Consider the following 21,227-nt stretch of genomic DNA (forward strand, 5'->3'; position numbering starts at 1 on the left):
TATTATAATAATAATACTTAGTTACTGTTATTATAATAAAAATAATAATAATTATTATTAATATTATTATTCAGACAGGAAGCAGACATATGCTAGGCTGTTAAATAAATGAATAAATAAAATAATAGTACAAAGAGGCTAAAAACAATAGTAACTTATTTAGCTGCAACAAGTTTTATTTTGAAAGTTTAAAGCGGAAGCTCATCGTTTCATGATAGGTACCTTGTATCCCTGACGAAAGTGACAGTGGGAAGTGCATCTGGTGGAGCCGCATCCTCCCATCGCTCCGGACTCTAACCGGTGATAATCCAGCTAATATCAGCTGGATATACGAGCAGCAGCCACACTGTTCCCTGTCAGTCGACCAGCTCAGCGCGGTCGTGTTCGTCCCTTCCCTCCAGAAACTTCTAGAGCCCGGGAATTTAACGGAAGAGAAAGCTCCGAAAAATGAACGAGAGTGAGCTCAGTTCCCCGCTGGCGGAGTACGACTTCGAGCGGCGTTTCGACGAACGACGAGCCCTGGAATGGATGCAGGAAAACTGGTAAGAAGAGGAGAAAATTAACTTACAGAAATACCAGAAGAGAAACTGAAAATGTCGACGCCTTCCTCCTCCACCTCCTCCTCCCTCCTCTCCCGCGGCAGACTGTGGTGGGTGGTGGGCTTCTGTCTGTACTTCATGTCCTGTCAGGGCTGCTGGCCATGCGGACCCGCCGGTGTCTCCCGTTTTTTAAAAAACTGGTCACATCTTCCTGCATTAATATGATTTATAATGCACATTGATGCATCACAATTTAGCCTGAAACTCATTAATATTATGCAGAGTTATCTGAAGAAGCGGAAGAGTCCAATTTTACCCGCTTTAATTCAAATGTCCTTGAGGGTGCAATGATAATGACTTCATCTGTGCTCCCATAGGCCAGGCATGGTCTAAATGAAGGACTTGATTTTATTTAATTAACAGCTGTTTAAATAAACATAGAAATAGTATAGTGTAGAAATACTCAATTACAAGCAGAATTCATGCATTCAAAATTTAGTACAATCATGTAGTAAAAGTACAAAAGTATTTGCATCAATATCAGTAAAAGTAGTAATTTTGCCGAGTAGTCCCTTTCAGAATAATGTATATTATAGTGCAGATGGGAAAATTTAAAGACTATATAAGACAATTACTAATTTCAGTCACTTTTCATGCTAAAATATTGAATGAACGCCAAATACTCTCTGATTCCAGCTTCTCAAATGAGAGGGTACTTTTGGGTATTTGGACAAAACAACTACCACGTTATATGCTACATGGAAGCTTGTTTCCTTATCTTAACCCATAATAATGCATCAGAATTTATTTTTGTGTTATTAATATGAACCTGCAGATTAACTAGTATCTTAAATTGAATTGTTGTGCTGTAGCAGCAGCTGTATTTAATAACTTTCCACCTCTCATATAAACACTTTCTGCTTGCCCAATAAAAAGTCTAACAGAGGGAGTGATCCGTCATTGAGCAACTCCACCAGGGAAACCTAGTAAGACTGCATTTTTTAGCCTCACTTTGATGTAGCCGTGCATGACCGCAGTGTTGTACAGCTGTGCTTCTGTCACAGAGGCAAGTGAGCTGTCAAATGAAGAGTCATAAAGCTCAGAGGAAAAGGTGCAGCAGCAGCCAAATGCTTCCCATTCCTCCTCCTCTGCTCTGTCCAGGAGCTGCACACTCTGCACTTAGCATGAAAAATATAGACACCTTCAAGAGTAACAAGTGATTAACAGCCGCAGAGCATGGAGCTTTTTAGCTTTATAAATGACTTAAATGAAAAATTATGAAAATCGTTGATTAATTAGATACATTTTCTGTTGTTCCACTGATGGATTAATCCACTAACTGATAGTAAACCACACTGTTTTCTTTAACAACATATATCAAACATCTCAAATATTAAATGTTTAAATGCAACCTGAACTTTGCCTAAAAATTAGTCAAAAAAAGCAAAATCTTCTGAAATCTTCTTCTGATCTGAGACGAAGTAAAAAAGATCATGAATCTGATCAGACATTCAGATTTTACTTATTGTGGTCAGTACAAAAATATATACATATACAGGTTTGATACTCAGCCCAAACTATCACCTGTCTTCTGTCCTCAATTTCCCCTTTTTTTGCATAGGACACACACGCTGTTACACAGGAGTGTAATTAAAGTGAAAGATGCATCGTGTTGCATTGTGATGCTGCAGTTTGCAGAGAGAGAGAGAGGCGTCTTCTGTTGTATCAGCTCCTGTTCTCAGGCAGTATTAATGAGTTGCACACCTTTAGCCTGCAACAATAGCTCTCCTCCTTTTATCTGGCTCTCTCTCACACACACACACACACACACACACACACACATATATATATATATATATATATATACACACTGTCACATATCTCTTTCAGTGCACTTGCTCTTGGAAGTGTGTGTATTGAGAGCTGCTGGACACCAGAGTCAGATTCCTTTAATCCTTCAGCATCGTCTGATGGTTATCTGATTTTATTTTGACAGTTTTCAGCTCAGGTGGTCTTTATCAGAGACATAGCTCTGTATACTTGCGTAGACATGATGCTAACAGCTGGATGTAACTGAGAGGGAAAACACAATGTTATGACATTGTCAGAGTATCTGTATTTAATGTGGATTGGTAACATCTGGTCGATAGAGTCTTCTTTGGAGGTGAAGTGGTCTGAGTCTGTTTCAAACCACCTGAACCTCAGGTGTCCCCAGAAATACTGCAAATTATAATTCAGTTATTTCCTTTGACGATGTTGCTCTTATTCCATTCAGCTTTATTTAACTTGGTTGCCAAATTCTTGACATTTGACATTTTGATCTGTGGGGCGCCTCGGTGGCTCGCCTGGTAGAGCGCGTGCCACATGGACTTGGTCCTAGCCGCAGTGGCCATGGGTTTGAGTCTGACCTGCGAGCCTTTGCTGCATGTCATACCCTCTCTCTCTCCCTGACTTTCCTGTCTCTCTCATTGTGCTATCACAATACAGACAAAAAATACCCCAAAAAATGAACATACCTGTATATTGCAGCCCTGTGGAAATGCTGCTCTCTCTGCCTGAGGACAAAAGTTCAGAACAGTGTGGGAAAAGTATTAAGCGATTGACAGACAACTAATTGTCAACATTTTTTTAATAAGTAATTAATCATTAAGACATTTATCAAGCAAAAATGTTGGTTCCAGCTTCTCAAATGTGAGAATTTGCAAAACAAGTGAAATGAAGATGTCGTTTTTATAGACTAATCGATCAATCAAGGAGATACCGGAGTCTGCTATAATAACTAGTATTATAGATACAGTATAATCCTTTATTTAGACAGGTAGCCACTAGCATAACTAGACTGACTAAATGCAAAGAGATGCAGGTTTTTCTGCCTCTCGGGGATCCACCAGGGACGATTATCAGAAACCCCGGCAGCATTAACTGGGTCAAGCAGCAGCATCCACTCAGCCTAATATGTATTGTGCCAATCTGGATTTGTCATCTGGCCGATTCCCAAACTACCTCAGACACACGCACACAGCCTCACAGATGTCACGCCTCCACAGACTCTTCATTTATGTAAAGACAGACAGGATTTCAAAAAAATCGGGCAGGGTCAGTGTGTGTGTTTTTTTTTGTTGCAGGAATATAATATTTCCCTCCAGCGTTCAGTTTTCAGCTCAGCTGTTTCTGCCTGAGCTCAGGAGTCACCTTTTCTGTCCTGTCATCATTTCATGCTGCCGGCTGTAATTGAACCAGTATCAGCGGGGGCTGATAAGCCAGGTGGAGCAGAGCCCAGTGAAAATTGCCTCATCACTCAGACCTGCAGTCTTAATGATCAAAGTAAATAAGTCTGAGCTGGTGAAGGAGGGGTTTGTATAAAACTGAAAAACCCATGATGTCCACATCATGTGTTGACCTGCCAAACAGCCCTACGAAGCAGACGGTGAAGTCATGTCATTTTTGTTTTTAATTGCAGTTGTCTGGTTCGTTCACCCTAATTGTGTAACATCTTTACGTAACAGCACACAGCACATCTGTATAATCATCTTGTGTTTCAGGGTCTGATGAGGTGATCCAGGGTTTAGCCGCCATGCTGTTTGTCAGGGGAAGTCGTTGTCTTCCTCTTTCTGTCGCCTGACAGAGGTCGAAGTACATGAAGGGCTGGTGACGCTGGAGGTTATTTCACTCAGTGAAGCTCAATACTGATTTTAAGATATCGGCTTTTTGGACACTTTTCATGTAAAAGACAGATTTTCTCCTCTTTATCAGTTGAACTTTACAAGTGGAATCAAACAAATAAAATGTTTAACACTGAAATTTCCCCAAAGTAGCAGCTGTTAAATATCACACAAAACAACATCCTTCACTTCTTTGAAGGTTTAAGTAAAACAAAAACCTGCACACTGCTCACAGAGCTTTGACTACAGATGTTCTTCTTTAGGAAAAAGCAGAATATGAGCACACCTGTATATTCTATTATTCTCTGACACGCTTCTGTGTGAAACCTTTTAAGCCTTTAAAAACTCTTCAGCAGAAATCCAGATTACTTGGGTCCCTGTTCTGTTGCTGGTGTTAGTGTGGATCAGGTCCACATATGATGTTGAAGATCCTGGATTTGAGAGTTGATGTTTCTCTCTCTGTATTTGTGTATTTATGTGCATAATGATTTTATGTCATGAAGATCTTTTTTCTCTCTTTTTTTTTTTTTTACTTTAGATTTATTGAACAGACAGATATTATTACACCTGGACCAAAAAATGATAACACCACACAATGTAATACAACACTAGATTCTCAAATTTACATACTGAGCATTGAAAGAATGAATTCAAGTGTTCCTGTTATTTCCGTCCTGTAGGTTATAAATAGTACATGTTTTTTAAGGTGGCACCATGTGAAGAGTTGTGTTAATTATCAGGCTAATTAAGTCCATTCTACTTTATTCACCGTTGCTTATTAGTGCATTATTGTGTTTTGTCCTCCACAGGAGCAAGTCATTCATGTTCTGTGGCCTGTATGCTGCGTTCGTGTTCGGGGGTCAGCACTTCATGAGGGAGAGGCCGAAGCTGAACCTGCGACGCCCGTTAGTGCTGTGGTCACTCAGCCTGGCCGTCTTCAGGTGAGTCACAACTTTAATACATCACAAAGACTGGTCATTTTCCCATTTTAACCTGTGTAGAGTCGGAGAAGTTCTCCTAAGGGATAAATAAAGTATCTATCTAGATTTCACATGTTGGAGGACATCACTGCATCTCTTCGTTTCACTGTAGCTATTATTATTATTTGGGTAATACATCACATTATCTGTGCAGATAGACTGCCAGCTGATTTGATGGCGTCTCCTCAATTCGACATCTTTTCCTTACATCCCTTCCTCATGTTTTGACTGAGATGCAGGGAGGAGACGTTTAATTTACTGAGACGCAGCCCAGAGTCAGACTGCAGGAGGCGGTTGCTGGATGAGTGCAGGGAGGGAACTGAGCTCACAGAGCGCGATTACATCTACAAAATGTTGAAACCAGTGGGATGACACAACTATCACCAACACATTCCTCACTGGATTAAAGCCGTGTGCTGTGTCCTCAAAGGAAAGATGACAATGATCTTTACACCTCACAAGCTAAAACCCCTATCCTCTGTCATGACACTTAAGACCAACAATTAATCAGTTAATTTAGAAAATATTAATCGATAACAAAAAAAAACATTAGTGCATCTCTGTTGTTGCATGATTTCCTCTTTTTCTCTGCCTCTACTTAAGCCCTTTTGAATTAGATGTCCACATTTTATTTACATGCCATTAGATGAGAGATCGTAGATTACAGTAATACCCTGGAGAATTATGTCATTTATATGAAATCCAATTACCATATGAAAACCACACTTACATATTTAAAGCCTGTGCTGCTATATGTAACTCAAAGTGTTACACTGCTGGAAGAAAAAAAAAAAAAAATTCCAAACATGGTGCCTACTCTGTCTGTAATCGCTGCCAGGAGGGTTTGTAGAGATTGTGACCCAGTTGGCAGGTCGCAGCAGGCGGTGCTGCCGTCCTGAGCTCAGAGCTCCATCACCGGTGGATGTGTGGTGCACTGAGCCCTCGCTCTAATCTTAATCCCTCCGAGCAGTGGGTATAACCCGCCCTCTCCACCCCTCAGCTGTCTGCACTCAGGGCATGACAGTGTGACTTTTGGGTTTCACGGTAACCGGATACCCAGTCCCATGTATTTCCTTTACCACTTTAACACACACTGTAGTAACACTCAATATAGCACTAAATATGTATTAATCTGCAGCTGAAAGTAGTCCCCAGTAAATGCACTATTTACTCCTGTTTGAGTAATGATTGCTAAAAAGTAGAGGGAGCAGCTGCTTTGGGATGTTACTGACCCCTTTTTAAAAACTGAAACTACATATTTATGAGCTGCTTTTTGTAAAGATTTACATCTGCAGTAACCCGCGGGTTTGGTGCTCCACAGACAGTGAAGTATCTTTATTGTCATCGTCAAAAACAACAAGACAACGAAGCAACTCCCTGAGTAAAACAACACAAAACATAACTCTTAAAACTACCAGGAAAATAAGAAAACGACGCCGTCTAGGCGAGTTCAAAGCTGCTGCAACCGTGTGTGCCGCCATCTTGGATTTGTTGACAATAACAAAAATCTAGAACATCATTTGTTTCTTCCTTTAGCACAAAACCCTTTACACAGCCTTATGAATTAGAAAACATAACGAGGAAGATGATGAGATTTTCATGTTTTTTGCACAACAGAGGAGCGACTTCTCCTGCAAATGAATATTTTAGACATTTTAAAGTCAATATGGAAAACAAATACCAACTGAAACTTGCCTATCTGTGTGTGTGTGTGTGTGTGTGTGTGTGTGTGTGTGTGTGTTTGACCTGAAGTGTGTTAGTGTTGCTATTCCTTCCTGCAGTCTCTGGATCAATGTGTGATGGCACTATACTGTAATTGCAGAGCTCTGAGAGGCTTTTATTGACGTCACAGAGATGAGTAACACTGAGTCTTTATGGCTGCAGCAGGACTGGAACAATGAACATGTGGAGCACAGAGTCTGCTACACCGATGTTTTTACGTCATGGGTTGTAAAACTGGAGCTTTTAACGCTGAAGTTCAAGATTTGTTTGAAATTCAAATGGTTTCTTTCTCAACTGGAGAAAAATATAGTATATAAAATATAGTTTTGTAATCAGCACTGACTGAATAATTACACATCAGGTCTCAACAAGAAAATAATGACAAATGTTTAAAGATGCCTTGATAGTGATAAAATCGTGTGTTTTAACTTGGTGTCTATTATCTTTAAACAGTACAACATTAAGACTGAAAATGTCTGTTAAATAGCAACAATGAAAAGGAAGATGAGACTTTTTAAATAAAATGTGCTGCAGGGATTTATTTTTATTTTCATTACTGCTGGTGAACTCTATCCTCTCTGTATCCACGCCCCTGTCTGGCATGTTGTCTTCAGGGAATCCTCTGCACTTTGTGCACATTGCATATTTGAACTTGTGACATGCGCACATTTATCATTTTTAATCTCAATTTCTTTGTCCTTTGTTTCTTTTTCCCTTTTTTTCTTTTTACTAAACAGCCACAGGAGCATGTTGCATTGCTTTTCCCTTCACATATTTCTGGTATAAGTATAAATAAACCTTTTGGAGCTTTTCAATTCTATGGAAACAGTTTTCACTATTATTTAATGCGCCAGAATATGCAACCAAGAAAATTTAAATTGTACCATTGATAAGAAGGAATCACAGCCTTTACATAACCCTTAGGACAATATACATATTTATTTAGGGCACAGATTCTAAGGAGTGTCATTCAACTGAAAATTTCTGTGTCCTGATGTCCTGATTTTTTGAAAGATCAGTTTTGACACTTTATGAATTGTATGATTTCCGAGTGTGGTTTAAACTAATGTGTGTGCATGTGGTGTGGTCTCGCTGCAGCATCATCGGAGCTCTCAGGACCGGACTCTACATGATGCACGTCCTCACCACCAGCGGCTTCAGACAGTCGGTGTGTGACATCAGTTTCTACAGCGCCCCAGTCACCAAGTTCTGGGCCTACGCCTTCGTTCTCAGCAAGGCCCCCGAGCTGGGTGAGTCCTCCTGAAACCTGTCCTGGTACATCTCTTTGTGATGACTGATTGAAAGCTGCAGTTCACACACTCCTGCAGCACCTCACAAAAACTTTCAAGTGCAGATGTCTCAGATAAAACTGGGCTGAATTGAGTTGAAATGTTAGTGTTTTTTTAGATGCAGGTTACATTTAACTGTTTTCATAAAATATTTTAAATGACTACATTATTGCAAAGTCAAACAGTTCCTGATTGCACATTGAAATAGAGGCATTTAAATGGTGTTAAAGAGTTTTAAAAAACTTTTACCAAATCAGCAGGTTGGTTTAAGATGCAATGTTTATACTTCTCTCTGTGTAAAGGGTAAAGAAGTTAGGTATGTCTCTTCAATCCCTCATCCAAATTGATTTAAAATTAAACCCATTAAAGATTAGATTTCCTGCAGCAGAAGAAACAGTAGTGACGTCCTGGATTTTCACAGACATCTTCCTCCAGACATAAACTTCACGACCAAATCATTTCAGTCTTGAGGTATGTTCCTTGGAAGCTCTTAAACCTTCCAGTAAATTTATCAGCAATTATCTTAAGAGCTGCCTCTCTGGATGGAGATGCTTTCTCTGCGTCTGCGCGGTTAATCTCGTCTCTCCATGGTCTCTGTCAGACAGACCGAGGCCAATCGCTCTGGGAAATGATGCTGAGATGGCAGGAAAATTCTATTAGTGTATGATGGATACAGACAACATTTCCTGAAGCTGCAGGCAGGAAGTGTGTCTTCATCCCCCTGCTGGTCAGCGCTTCACTTTACTGCAGGATACAGACTGTGTGTATGTCTGTCTATAGGAGCTTTATAAATCACTTTATTTATGACAACCTCCGTTTTACTTTTATAGGTTTCTGTTCATTCCAACGTTGTTCTCGCTGAGGACAAAGACATCGCAAAGAAAAACAAGCAGTCACATGATCAGACAGGTTGTAAACAGACTGACAGTTTCTATAGATGTATGGATGAAACCACTTTATTTGGAGGTAAAACTGAAAGGAATTGCAGCTGAGATGATTGTAATAATTCTTCACGGCACAGGAAAACTGCAACGCACAACTATGGTAAATGCAGCAGGTCAAAGCTGTTGACATCTAACTGTGAGGAATTTTTACAGCAGATAGTTTGGGTAATAATTTTATTGTTTATTTGCATTTTCTCCTTCAGAGAAGTTTAGCAAACCTAAAACCTGGATAGTGTATAAAAGGTTTTGATGCTAAAAATGAAACACTTGAACTCAGGTTATCAGCTGATTCAGAGAACTGATACTAGATTTGGAACAATGATTGGAATCAGTTTATCTAATGTAACATGAGGACTGCTGTCAGCAGCTGGCAGTGACTGAATGACTGTCACTGATATCAGAAACTAATTTTACAGTCGCAGTGACAAAGAAACGGGATCCATCACATCATGACCAGAACCCTGGTGCTCAATAAAGACTGTATCGGATCCACGCACCCCCAACGTCAACAATAACCTGTCATCGAGAAATATGAACATGTAAAACATGAAACATGAAAAAAAAAAATCCTTATGTGTTGCTCTGCTCAGACCTGGTATTAACATCTGTCTCAGGTGATTTAAGTACAGGTGTGAACGCACCCAAGATGCATTGAGGATGCATTTGAGATCCAGTCACTCGACCCACATTCAGAGGTGGTCTGGGTCACATATTCATTTGCATGTAGAGAGGGGAAGTGATATGTGATCACAAACGGTCACTCGAGGCGCATTTTAAAGCCAGGTATGAACTGACATACTTAGAGCCGTCCACCCGTGATCCATGACCCATGAAGACGGATGTAAATGCAGGTCTGAACAGGGCCATTTAACAGAATAAGCCAAAGGTGTCACATTTAAAAGTTTTCTAAACACAAGACACTTTGTCTAATGGAAATAGTCTAAAGTTGACAAAGTTGTAATTTCAATTACGTATTATCTGCTCAGAAGAAAACAAGATTGTAATTCCGACCAGACATTCAGTTTCCTGCTTCAGTTGATGCAAAAAAAGTATGAAGGTTCAGAGTCCAGTCCTTGTGAATGACTTCCCCCTCCTCCACTGTCTCCCTCAGGTGACACAGTGTTTATCGTCCTCCGGAAGCAGCGCCTCATCTTCCTGCACTGGTACCACCACATCACCGTGCTGCTCTACTCCTGGTACTCCTACAAGGACCAGGTGGCGGGCGGCGGTTGGTTCATGACCATGAACTACATGGTTCACTCTTTCATGTACACCTACTACGCAGCCCGGGCGGCCGGCCTGCGGGTGCCCCGTCCCTGTGCCATGGTCATTACGGTCACCCAGATCCTTCAGATGGTGATGGGTCTGGCCGTGCTGGGCCTGGTGTACCACTGGATGCACGATGTGCGCTGTCCATCCAACCTGGACAACATCACGTGGGGCTCGCTCATGTACCTCAGCTACCTGATCCTATTTGCCTTGTTCTTCTACAACACCTACCTCAGAGGCTCCTCTGGGGACAAGGGATCCAAGGCAGAGTAGCACGTCTGCACTGTGCTCAACAGTCGTATTAAAGTGTGCCATAAGCAGAAATGACCAACAGTAAGGGGCCATGAGGGTGTGAGTCACAGCTAGTTACCCAGTTGCTCGGCCCTCCTCTTGTTATGACGTTCTCACCTGACTTTTTATCGGCATCTGTAGCTCAAAACACAGTTGGAGAGAGGAGACCAGTCCGGACTCAGCACAGTTTAATATGATCTCGTGATTAGTTGGGAGAACACAATGTAAAATGATCATAGAAGCATAAGGGCGAGTACCATGTTTGTGTTTGACTAACGTAGTACTCACTTCATTTAATTTATTGCCTTGGCAACTTGCGCTCACAAAAAAAAAAAACGCCATATGAGGGCCAAATATTTGTCAGAGGTGGTTAGCAAATGTTTGTATGTTGTATGTGCATCTAAAAGCTCTGAACTAGAAAAATGTACATAAGAATTTTAAATTGTTAAAGGAGCTATTTATACGTTTTGCTCTTGCTACATAGCTAGCGTTAGCATCAACAGCTGTTTACTTACCAGTCTTGGCAAGAGCTTCACCTATCATTGCGCTACTTCCTCTGGGCAGCCTGGATGCTACAGTGACTCGGTATCGGAAAGTGACATACGAGTCCGACTTGGCTTGGGCTAGCTGGTTAGCATGCTAACTTCAGTAGAAGACAAGACGTGATGTTTGATGCTGACCTCCCAACGTTTCTTCTACACTGGTAAGTAAACAGCTGTTGATGCTAATGTTAGCTATGTAGCAATAGCAAAACTTACAAATGGCTTTGAATGATTTCTTCGACATTTTGTGAAATACGCTTCTTTGCATTCTTTCCTAGTGTGAGATGAGAAAATCCACATCGGTCTTATGTCTGGAGTCAGGAGGTGGTTAGCGTAGCTTAGCATAACGACTCAAGGGGAAACGGCTAACCTGCCTCCTGTCCAACACCTTTAAAGCTGACTAATTTAAATGCTAAATCTATTTGTTTCACCTGCTTTCACCATGAACTGTGATGTAACAGTTGGAGGGACTATTTCTTCACTTTTATCTATCCGCCAACGACATCTTTGTGGTATCTGCAGATATAGTGTGGGTCACTGCACATTCACAGTGTTTTTTTAAGAAATTGTTGAAGCACTAATTGCCATATTTACATTTCTCTTCATATCAATGTTTGTGTAAAACTGATATGGCATGTTAATTAGTGAGTTTTTGAGATCTTGGTTGTTATATTTTTCCAGGCTACTTGTCTTCCCCTGCCTCCAGCCTTTATATTGAGCTAAGTTTGAACCACACCCTGACTTCAGCTGCATACTTTAACGCAGTTTATTTCCCAAAATGTTGAACTACTCCTTTTAAAATCATGTGTGTTTTAGCCTTTAGCACAATTGTAACCTGCAGGATCGTAGCTCTAGGATTAACAAAAGGGAATGAAGACTTCACATGCACTGAACAACAGAGAGATGTTTTCACGCGTTTAGTTTTAGCACTCACCACACACACACACACACACACACACACACACACACACACACACACACAGCATTTAAAATGTGCACACTGTGTGTGTTAGCATGTCTCGGTTTGCTGGAGACACACACACCCTGATAAGTATTACATACTATGTGGTTTATGAGCAGAAGTGCACATTTTAAATGCTGTGTATGTGTGTGCTTGTTATTTACACTGACTTCACACACATCAGTTGAACTCAGATGTTATCATGTCACAGAGAGCTCATGTGGTATGAGCAGGACATGAATTACAGGCTGAGTGACGAACACATTCCTCCGTCCCGCAGCTAATTACGTCCATGAAGTAGGTTTTGTGACACGTTGAACACGTCCTCCGGTCCCCATCTTCATGTTTACACACTGTGCACATTCTGCCTTCTTCACCTCGCTTGAGAATTTACACTGAACAACCACCAGTCTGCGTCTCCACCTTTATGAATGAGGAGGTGGTGCAAACATAGTGTTGGTCGTACACACCGGGGGCCAGGTGTGTAAACCTCTGTGTGCAGACAAACACAGTAACACTCTCATGGTTCTGTTTTATAAATCTCATGTCTTGAATAGATGATCCATAAATAGATGCAAACATACCCTGAACCACATGTTTGCACCTGAATACCTCTGTGTACCAGTCAATGAAAAGAACAGATGAGAAGGAGGTAGTATCACAGAGAAGTCGTCATTTTGTGTGATCAGTACGCAAAGTTGTGTTTATTTCTAACACTGTTAGTTCATTCAGAAACATCATAAAACATCAGAAATAAATCAATGACTTAGTTTATAGCACTTACACGTATTAAAACAGACTTTGAAATGAAGGATAAAAAGCCACTGTAAATAAAAAATACATTTTAGAATGAAGAAGCACTAAACCAAAACATAAGAGCAACTTAACATGACATCAACTTTATTGAGTTAATACGTGATATATTCAGGCACATAATTGTTATTTTCTTTATTATTATCATGTTTTAGGCCTTTTTGCTGTAATTGGCCAAGTGACAGTTGAGACACACAGGAAATGCAGAAAGAGAGGAAGAGGAGTTTGCTCCAGCCAGAATCAAACCATGTCTTAAAGGGGTAGTTTGGGTTATTTGACGTGGGATTGTATGAGGTAGTCATGCATAGTTGGTGTATTTATCTGCAGTAGATTCAGATCAGCAGGCTCTCAGTTAGCAGAGTTATGTGTTGCTGTGCACGGGGCCAGCAGGAAAAACATGTTTTAGACACTTATAAAAGACGCCCACCGAAACAATCCAATATCAGGTGAAATGGACGCTTAATTTAGACTATTTTCAGCGGTTTATCTCCCCGTGAAAACAGCACTTTCCTTTGGTACTACTTTTTTTTTTCCAACTGCTGAACTACCATACTCCTACGCACAAGCGCACCTAGGGAGCGCACTGTATTATGCTGCTTTCTCATTCACTCAGGTGAACTGCGGCGGCGGCGTAATACAGTCCTGCCCTACAGTCAGAATCTACTCCACTGACTACACATGACTACCTCATACAACCTCACTTTAAATAGCCCGAATTGATTCTGGTTCCAGTCTATAATGTTCTTTGAAATAGAAGTTATTTGCATTTTGTTCGGGAAAAATCAATAAAAAAAAAAATATATATATATATATATATATATATCTATATATATATATACACACACACACACACACGCATACATATGTATATATTGGGCCTTTTATGCCATTTTTAGACAGACAGATGTGCAGCAGAGGTGTGGGAATGACCTGGAGATTGTCATCAGTGAAACTGGACCAAATCTAAACAAATAGCTGTGTCTTTTGATTCTGTCTGATCTTATGTTTAACCTCCATCTTATCGCACCACACTCAGCTTCCTCCAGTCCAGAAAACCATATGCACTCATGGTGTGAAGCAGCGGTGCGTGTCCACTCATCACAGGCTGTAACTGTAGTTCCTCCACAGTGACTTTCCCTCTCAGATGGTTTCATTTGAAGGATTTGTTTTAGAGGCTCAAAAGAGGTGGAAGTGTCCAGTTTAACACAGGAAAAGAAGCTAAAATTAGTGGGAAAAGAAGCTAAAATTTAAAATTTTCTTTTCATATCCTATAGATCTTCCTCAGACCTTGCAGATATATGTCAGGATACTTTGGGAATGTGTTTCTGTACGTGTTGTTTCTACATCTGGCCCCTGGATTTTGTGTTAAAACAACAGCAACATACAGCACATGTTTTCCCCTTTGCCTCTGTCGGTGTTGAACTCTCCCTTTCACCCAGCATGCTGTAGGTTCCCGCGGGGTTGATCAGCTGACGTGTTTCAAAATGTGAGAAAAATTGAACATTACAGCAAAAAATATTCTTGTAGAGATTCAGTGATACTTCTGCATTAATGTGCTTCACATACTCTGAGGTACTGACTCTGAAACGATGAGATTAAAGAGGAGTTAACGGAGCCGCTGTGATCATCTGTGCTGCTAAGAAGGAAGAAACCAGGCAGTGTGACCGCTGTAAATACTGAGAATCTATTTATTTTCTTAATATATAAACTCTCCAGCTCATCTGACGTGGTAGATGTTAGATATTTTTTAGTTAGGATGTGTAGCTACTCTAGCTGTGCTTAATTGTGTTCCACACCAACACCATTTTGCCTCTTTAATCTAAAGAGAAGGAGGATTAATTGTAAAGATAGACTCCAAAAGCCATTAATACTCAATGTCTGGAGAGGTTTTAGGTGATGTGTTTAATCTTTGTAACTTCGCACTGTCCTTTCTTTTTTTTTTTTCTTCATGTCCTGTGTTTTATGTCCTCATGCTCATTTCAGAAGAAGTTCGGAAGACGCAGTTTACAGATGCACATCGAAGTTCGTTCTGCCGTCGGCTCTAACCACTATTACTGTTCGTTCAATCTGCGGCAGCTTCTTGTGTCTCGTTGTCATGGAGGAGCTGTGGTTTACATTCGTCTTCTCGCAGTCATCGTTATGTGTGTGTTTGTGTCAGTGATGTAGTTGAAATTACTGTAGGTTGTTTAGGATCTTTTTTTTTTTTTTAAGCTTCCAGCTGACAGAATCTGTCTCAGACTCGCCTTCCTGCTGCAGGCGTGACGTTTAAAGGTCCCATATTTACGCTTTTATTTGAATTGTTGATCCATAAGAAAATATATTTGTGGTTTTAAGAACCAAAAACCATCTCAGTGTAGTTTCACATCTCCTCTCTCAGGCTTCTCTCTGGAACTATAGTAACAACAGATCAGTGAGCCAATCAGAGGAGAGGAGGCTCTGAGCCTTAATCCTTTTGTTGTGACATCACAAAGTCAAAGAAGTCCTGACGGCTGGTTTTAAGGCTCAGTGTCTGAATACAGGCTGTGTGCATTTCTCTGTGGACTGAGGCTTTGATACTTTCACAGTATTAATATAGAACCTAGACCTGATCTATAATCAAACAACACATGGACATCTACCTTTATACTATATGGGACCTTTTAAAAAAAATAAAAAAGGAGTTATCCCATCTGAATTATCATCACCACCAACATGTTGCCACAGGTCACTGGTGTTTCAGTACGACTCACTGCTCCTGTTGAATCATTTGAAGACGGCACAGAGGATGTGAGAGCTGACGAGCCTCGTGACGCTGTTAAACTTGAACTTATAAGTCATTTGTTGTGTGCCAAACAATGTTTTTTTTTTTTTTGCTAACTTGGGTTAATGTGAGTGCACTCTTCTTCTGTGCATTAAGTCTCCACACCGAGTTCACCCCTGTGGATTCTGCTGTCAACTGCAGCTGAAGGAAAAAACAGTTAAAGGGCTTTTGATGTTGAAAATGTTGTTACAATAAATTCATCCTGGTTTTAAAATGTCTCCGGTTTTTGTGTCTGAGATGAAATATCATGTTTATGAGTCTCATTAGTCACCAGGAGGCAAATCTACTCTGCACCTCCCCTCACCGAAGATTTTGGCTGAAAATCCCTTAAAAGTTCAATTATTTGTAACTTTTACTATTTTCTCGATTTTTAAATATTCTCTTAAATTCACATTTTTAAAAAGTACTTACATAACATATCACAGCATAACACCCAAGTGTTTTATATCACAATTTTCAGAACAATCTCCGCTATTTCTATAATGAGTCCTACAGTACTGTGTGAACTGATCATTTGCCCCAAATGCGGAAAAATTGAAGCCCAGTTTTTGAAATTCTTCAAATCTCTCATGAAAACGAACCATTACTGATGTGGCTGAATTGTTTTGGTGCTTGGAATGGGTTCTATCAAAGTCTTAGATTTCTAAAAAATACATATAATGTATGATAAATGCCTAAAATGAAGTAAATGTTAGAGGCCTGCCTATTGGCCTTCTAGCTCCGGCTGTGAGTCACATATGACCGTGCAAGAATATGAATCAGAGATTGGAGAGTCTACTAATTCTAATAACATTTAAAACACATTTCTATGCTGTCTTATCACAAAGATATTAATAGAAATATTTTATTTGACCTTAGAAGGTTAAACAAAACTCAAAAACTCAATTTACAATGATCAAAACTATGTTTGAACATTAGGTTCTATAGTTTTCCAGGCAGATCTGTGACTAAAGTCCTGATCCAGCCAATACCACATCTGGTTCTGAGTACACATCAGTAGGAGATCTGCTCCACTGTCTCTACAGTGTAGTACTTTGGTGACCGTAACGCCACAGATTAGTTTAAGCTGGTTACAAAAACCACGAGAGAGAGAGAGGAAGAGGAAGATCTGGAGCTGCTACAGAAAAAGAAAGGATGATGAAAAGTAGCCGCTCTCCTCATATTTACCACAGAAACTGTCCTAAAAGCAATCAACAGAGAGAGATAAAACTTGTTCCTAATGTTTGGTAAATCATTTAGTGATCATTTAAACCGGTTCAGAAGTGGCTCTCTCTTATTTAATGATAAAATACACTTTTATTTAAAAAATGAATCTGTATCAGTATCTGTGACGCTGACGTGATAACGTTACTTGGTAACAGTTTGAAAGCAAATTTTGCGGCAACGCGCCTCACCCCTCCTGTAAACCAGAGATGGGGACTTCAGTTTAAGACTTGGACTCCAGTCGCTCTTAAGTCGCGCACCCAGTGACTTGAGACTCATCCTCAAAAGACTTGACTCAGACTCAAGATTTGGGAGTCCTGAAACCATCTTTATTTTATTACCTTAGCCAAGGAGGTTATGTGTTCATGCATGTCTTCATTTCACAGAACTGACCTGATTTGCACTGAACTTAGTGAAGGGAAATGGCATGAACCAGGAAAGAACCTGTTAGATTTTGGTGGAGATCCGGAAATTTGAAAATGAAATTTGGAATATTACATCAACAGTGTTTTTTTTTTTTTAAACATCCTAAACTTGCAAATACAACAACTTTGGTGCAGGATGAGAAGTGGTACAGCTCACCCTGAGGGGAAGATGAAAAACTGTAAATTTCATGGCTTCCATCCAACAGCAGGCGCCTCAGTTCAGGCCTTTAAAATGTGTCTCCCAGCACAGAGAAACCATTGTTTCAGTCAAATGCAGTGTACACACACAGACGAGAAGAGCATGAACAAACCTACACTCATTAAACTGTTCAAATCTAAACTGAAGTTTAGTGAGTGATGTCACTTTTATTTTCCACTTCTTCCTGCAGCATTTTAACAGACTTGAAGTGCTTCTGATGAACGGTAGTTTTTTTAACGTTTATGTTTTGCGGTATTTTGGAAGCATTGTGTCGTTGTGCACTGCAGCAGAAATCCCTGCCCCCCTGAGATTATCTTCTGTGCTGAGGATAAATAGATCGAGAACTCTGCGGAGTGGTAAATCCATCTCTCTGATAACCACCGTCCTCCGCCGTCACGACCAGTTAAATCCCAGAGTAACAGTAAAAACTACAGGAATTTGTCTCGGTGACACAGTTTAAAACCCCACCAGGCTCCTGCGCTCTTAAAACAAGCAGCTCCAGCGCCCCGCTCCCCCGGCTCACAGCCGGTCCTGGGCTGAGATATGAAGTGCTGGGAGGGCGGTGGGTTGATAGAGGACAAAGCTCTGCTCTGCTCAGCACATTAGTCTTGCAGCCGTGGGTGGTGACACCAGAGGACATGGAGGACGGACACACTGTGAGGAGCTGAGTGTTAAAGCTTTGAACTGACTGATAAATTTAAAGGATGAGGGTCACGACTGCAGGTTTTCTCCACATGAAACCATGTTTTTATGATCATATTTAATATAACAGTCTGTTTCTCTGCAGCAAAATCTCATGAAGATTGTGTCCGGGGTGTAAAACATGATGGTACAAGTAAACCACATATATACACACACATATATATATAGGAGTTAACGTTTTATTTTCATGCAGCACATTATGGGAATCACCAAAAATGTCCGTACAAAATTCCCTGCCAGTCAATTTAATGGTAATTTGGATATTTCAGTCTGGACCAATTAACATCCAAACAGCCTCAGGCTACTTCACTGAAATAACCCAGCAACTGAACTGTCACGCTCTCGTGTGTGTGTGTGTGTGTGTGTGTGTGTGTAATGAAGTGTATTATAAACAACTTATCTGCTAATAAATGTCACACAGGAGGTGTTAAAGTGAAGTGTTTTTGGTACCTTGGTGACACCGTTGATGTCTTTGTTCAGTCTGACCTCTGCAGCACAGCAGATGCTAAATGAAAAGGTTCAGTACAAACATACAAACGTACATCAGTGTAGAAATGGACTGAAGAACAAATTAAAACTGTCAAATTCCATCAGTAGGGCCACTACAATAACTGCAAACCCAGGGTTTGTACAACCTGGTGGACACAGTATTTAACAAACAACGGGTTAATATATTTCGCACACAGGTGTGTTGCAAATGTAATTAATTAAAGTTTTATTCAAATTTATAGCATCTGTGGTGATCCGGCCACTACAATGGGGCGATGGGTCACACTACTGAAATGGTTTCAACAGTATCCTGACTAAACTTTGACATATACCTGTCAGTATGTTCCTCTGATTGTAACTACAGTCAAAATTCAAAATGTCATTTATGAGGTATTTTTTTATGCAAATGAGGTCAAAAGAAAGTGTAAAAGTTGCAGTAATGAGCTGGAATGAAGTTGACTGAAAAAGTGTAATGCAATTATTGAGTAATAATTTCATACTTCATGTTTTTTCACAATTTATAAATCACACTTAAAAATACCAAAAGATTACACACTGTAATGTTAGTAGAAGTGGTTATTATCCACTCTCCCTTTACATGTTCCTGTATTACGCATGTTTACATAGACTACAGATACTTATTCTCACTACACATCTATGCAGTTCAAATAATAATAAATCTATAAATAACAATACTGTACATGAGTACAAATATGAGGTACATACACTTTACACTTCTACTGCAGTACATGTCATTATCACTCATTTGGCAGCTGCAGTCATTAACTACCACTGCTGCTACTGAACTACTAACATGTGACTTCATAATTAAGCCTGTGGCGCCCCCATGTGGAGGAGGAGGTTGTTGTTGTTGTTGTTGACGCTGAGCGGTTCACTGTAACAGAGAAACTCTGGCAACAGCAGCTTCACTCCATTTATACTCCATTTACTCCATTTATTTCCCACTTCGACAGCAGTTAATTGGAAACAGCTGTGGGGACCTCTGCACAGGGGGAGCACGCGACCAACCACGTGAGGTTGCCTTCAGGAACCCTGGAAAAAACTGGTAATTCTGACCTTGAGATACATCAATTAATTAAAGAGCAATAATAGCTCTAATAACGAGAGTTTCAGTGTTAATATGTTAAACCTGAACTGTAATGAGACTGGTGTGAAGTAACATTTACCCAAGTACAACTTTAGTACAGGTTACAATTACTTACATTTTACTTTATACCACTCCACTATATTTATTTAATAGCCTAGTTACTTTACTATAGTTGCACATAAAACACAAGTTCACATATAAAACAGTATATTAACAGAATATAAATTCATTTAAATGGACTCTGCTTTAACCAGCTGCAACAGTAAAATGTTGTTTGCATGTTGATGAACAATGATGGAATATTATATACCGTATTATAATAAAATAAATAAGATATAACTTTATTCATCCCAAAATAATTTTTGGTTTGTAGCCTATACATAGTAAAATACATAAACGGTGTATAATATATATATATATATATATATATATATATATAATACTTTTATTTTTACTTTTAGCTAATCTTTGCTTTTTGGTAAAACAATTGGACAATTTTCCCTATTTGTTCGCCAACAGTTATTGAAAGGTGGAATGAGGTGAAATGAAACTTACACACATCTGAGTCATGACAAGGAGACACAGGTCGGTCTGGCTTTTCTGTAAGACCGCCACAAGATGAAAGAAGAGCTTCCATCTTTAACAACGTGTTGGATTTGATGTTTTTATGTAAGATTTTAATGTGAAATGGTGTTAAATCAATATAGTGGAGTAAAATGTGGCAGAGTAGAAGTCCTATAAAGTAGCAGTATATGGAAACACTCGAAGAAAGTGCAAGTACTCCAGTAAATGTACTTAGTTACTGCAGAATTTTCCAGCCCCACATTACACAGACTTGAATTTACTGCCACCTTTGCAACAGGAGTTTACAAAGGGCACCTGAAGGCAGCATAGTAGTTTTCTCGGAAACATTTCGAGCTGTTTAAGAAAAAAAAAAACCCCACATGAAACACAATCTCCCAGAATACACTCACACAGACGTACTGCATTTATCTGCTGCTCAGCGGTGAAACCTGTTTCCAGGAACTAGACAGAGAACACAATGACCGAAACACACCACAACAACAACTGCAGCAGCTACACTGATCCCACACAGGCCACATCAACAGTGTGTGGAGAATAAACAGAGTCCACACACACACACACACACACACACACACACACACACACACACACACACACACACACACACACACACAGGCTCATATGGAGTCATTTCTGAGCTATAATGGGATGAAAACGTGATTTAAACCATCACACTGTCATATTATAATAAGGGGGTGGGGCTG

The 21,227-nt window shown here is 40.0% G+C and overlaps 1 protein-coding gene across 1 annotated transcript; it reads left to right on the forward strand.

Annotated features, from left to right (window-relative positions):
- Window positions 1-238: 238 nt before the first annotated feature.
- On the forward strand, window positions 239-16,026 carry LOC111655441 (very long chain fatty acid elongase 6-like). The gene is made up of 4 exons (XM_023406855.2): window positions 239-542; window positions 5,011-5,142; window positions 8,002-8,153; window positions 10,248-16,026. The coding sequence occupies exons 1-4, from the start codon at window positions 448-450 to the stop codon at window positions 10,676-10,678; spliced, it is 810 nt and encodes a 269-aa protein (XP_023262623.1). The 5' UTR covers window positions 239-447; the 3' UTR covers window positions 10,679-16,026.
- Window positions 16,027-21,227: the final 5,201 nt, after the last annotated feature.

The sequence above is a fragment of the Seriola lalandi genome, unplaced genomic scaffold (assembly GCF_002814215.2).
Source record: "Seriola lalandi dorsalis isolate HSWRI2012SDOR001 ecotype SW California unplaced genomic scaffold, Sedor1 jcf7180002054317, whole genome shotgun sequence".
NCBI classification, from domain to species: Eukaryota; Metazoa; Chordata; class Actinopteri; order Carangiformes; family Carangidae; genus Seriola; species Seriola lalandi.

Bases quoted from the DNA above. Each gene is read 5' to 3' on its own strand.
- LOC111655441 (XM_023406855.2), top strand. From the start codon at position 448: ATGAACGAGAGTGAGCTCAGTTCCCCGCTGGCGGAGTACGACTTCGAG. The intron at 543-5,010 runs GTAAGAAGAGGA...TGTCCTCCACAG, and splicing joins GAATGGATGCAGGAAAACTG to GAGCAAGTCATTCATGTTCT. The intron at 8,154-10,247 runs GTGAGTCCTCCT...TGTCTCCCTCAG, and splicing joins CAGCAAGGCCCCCGAGCTGG to GTGACACAGTGTTTATCGTC.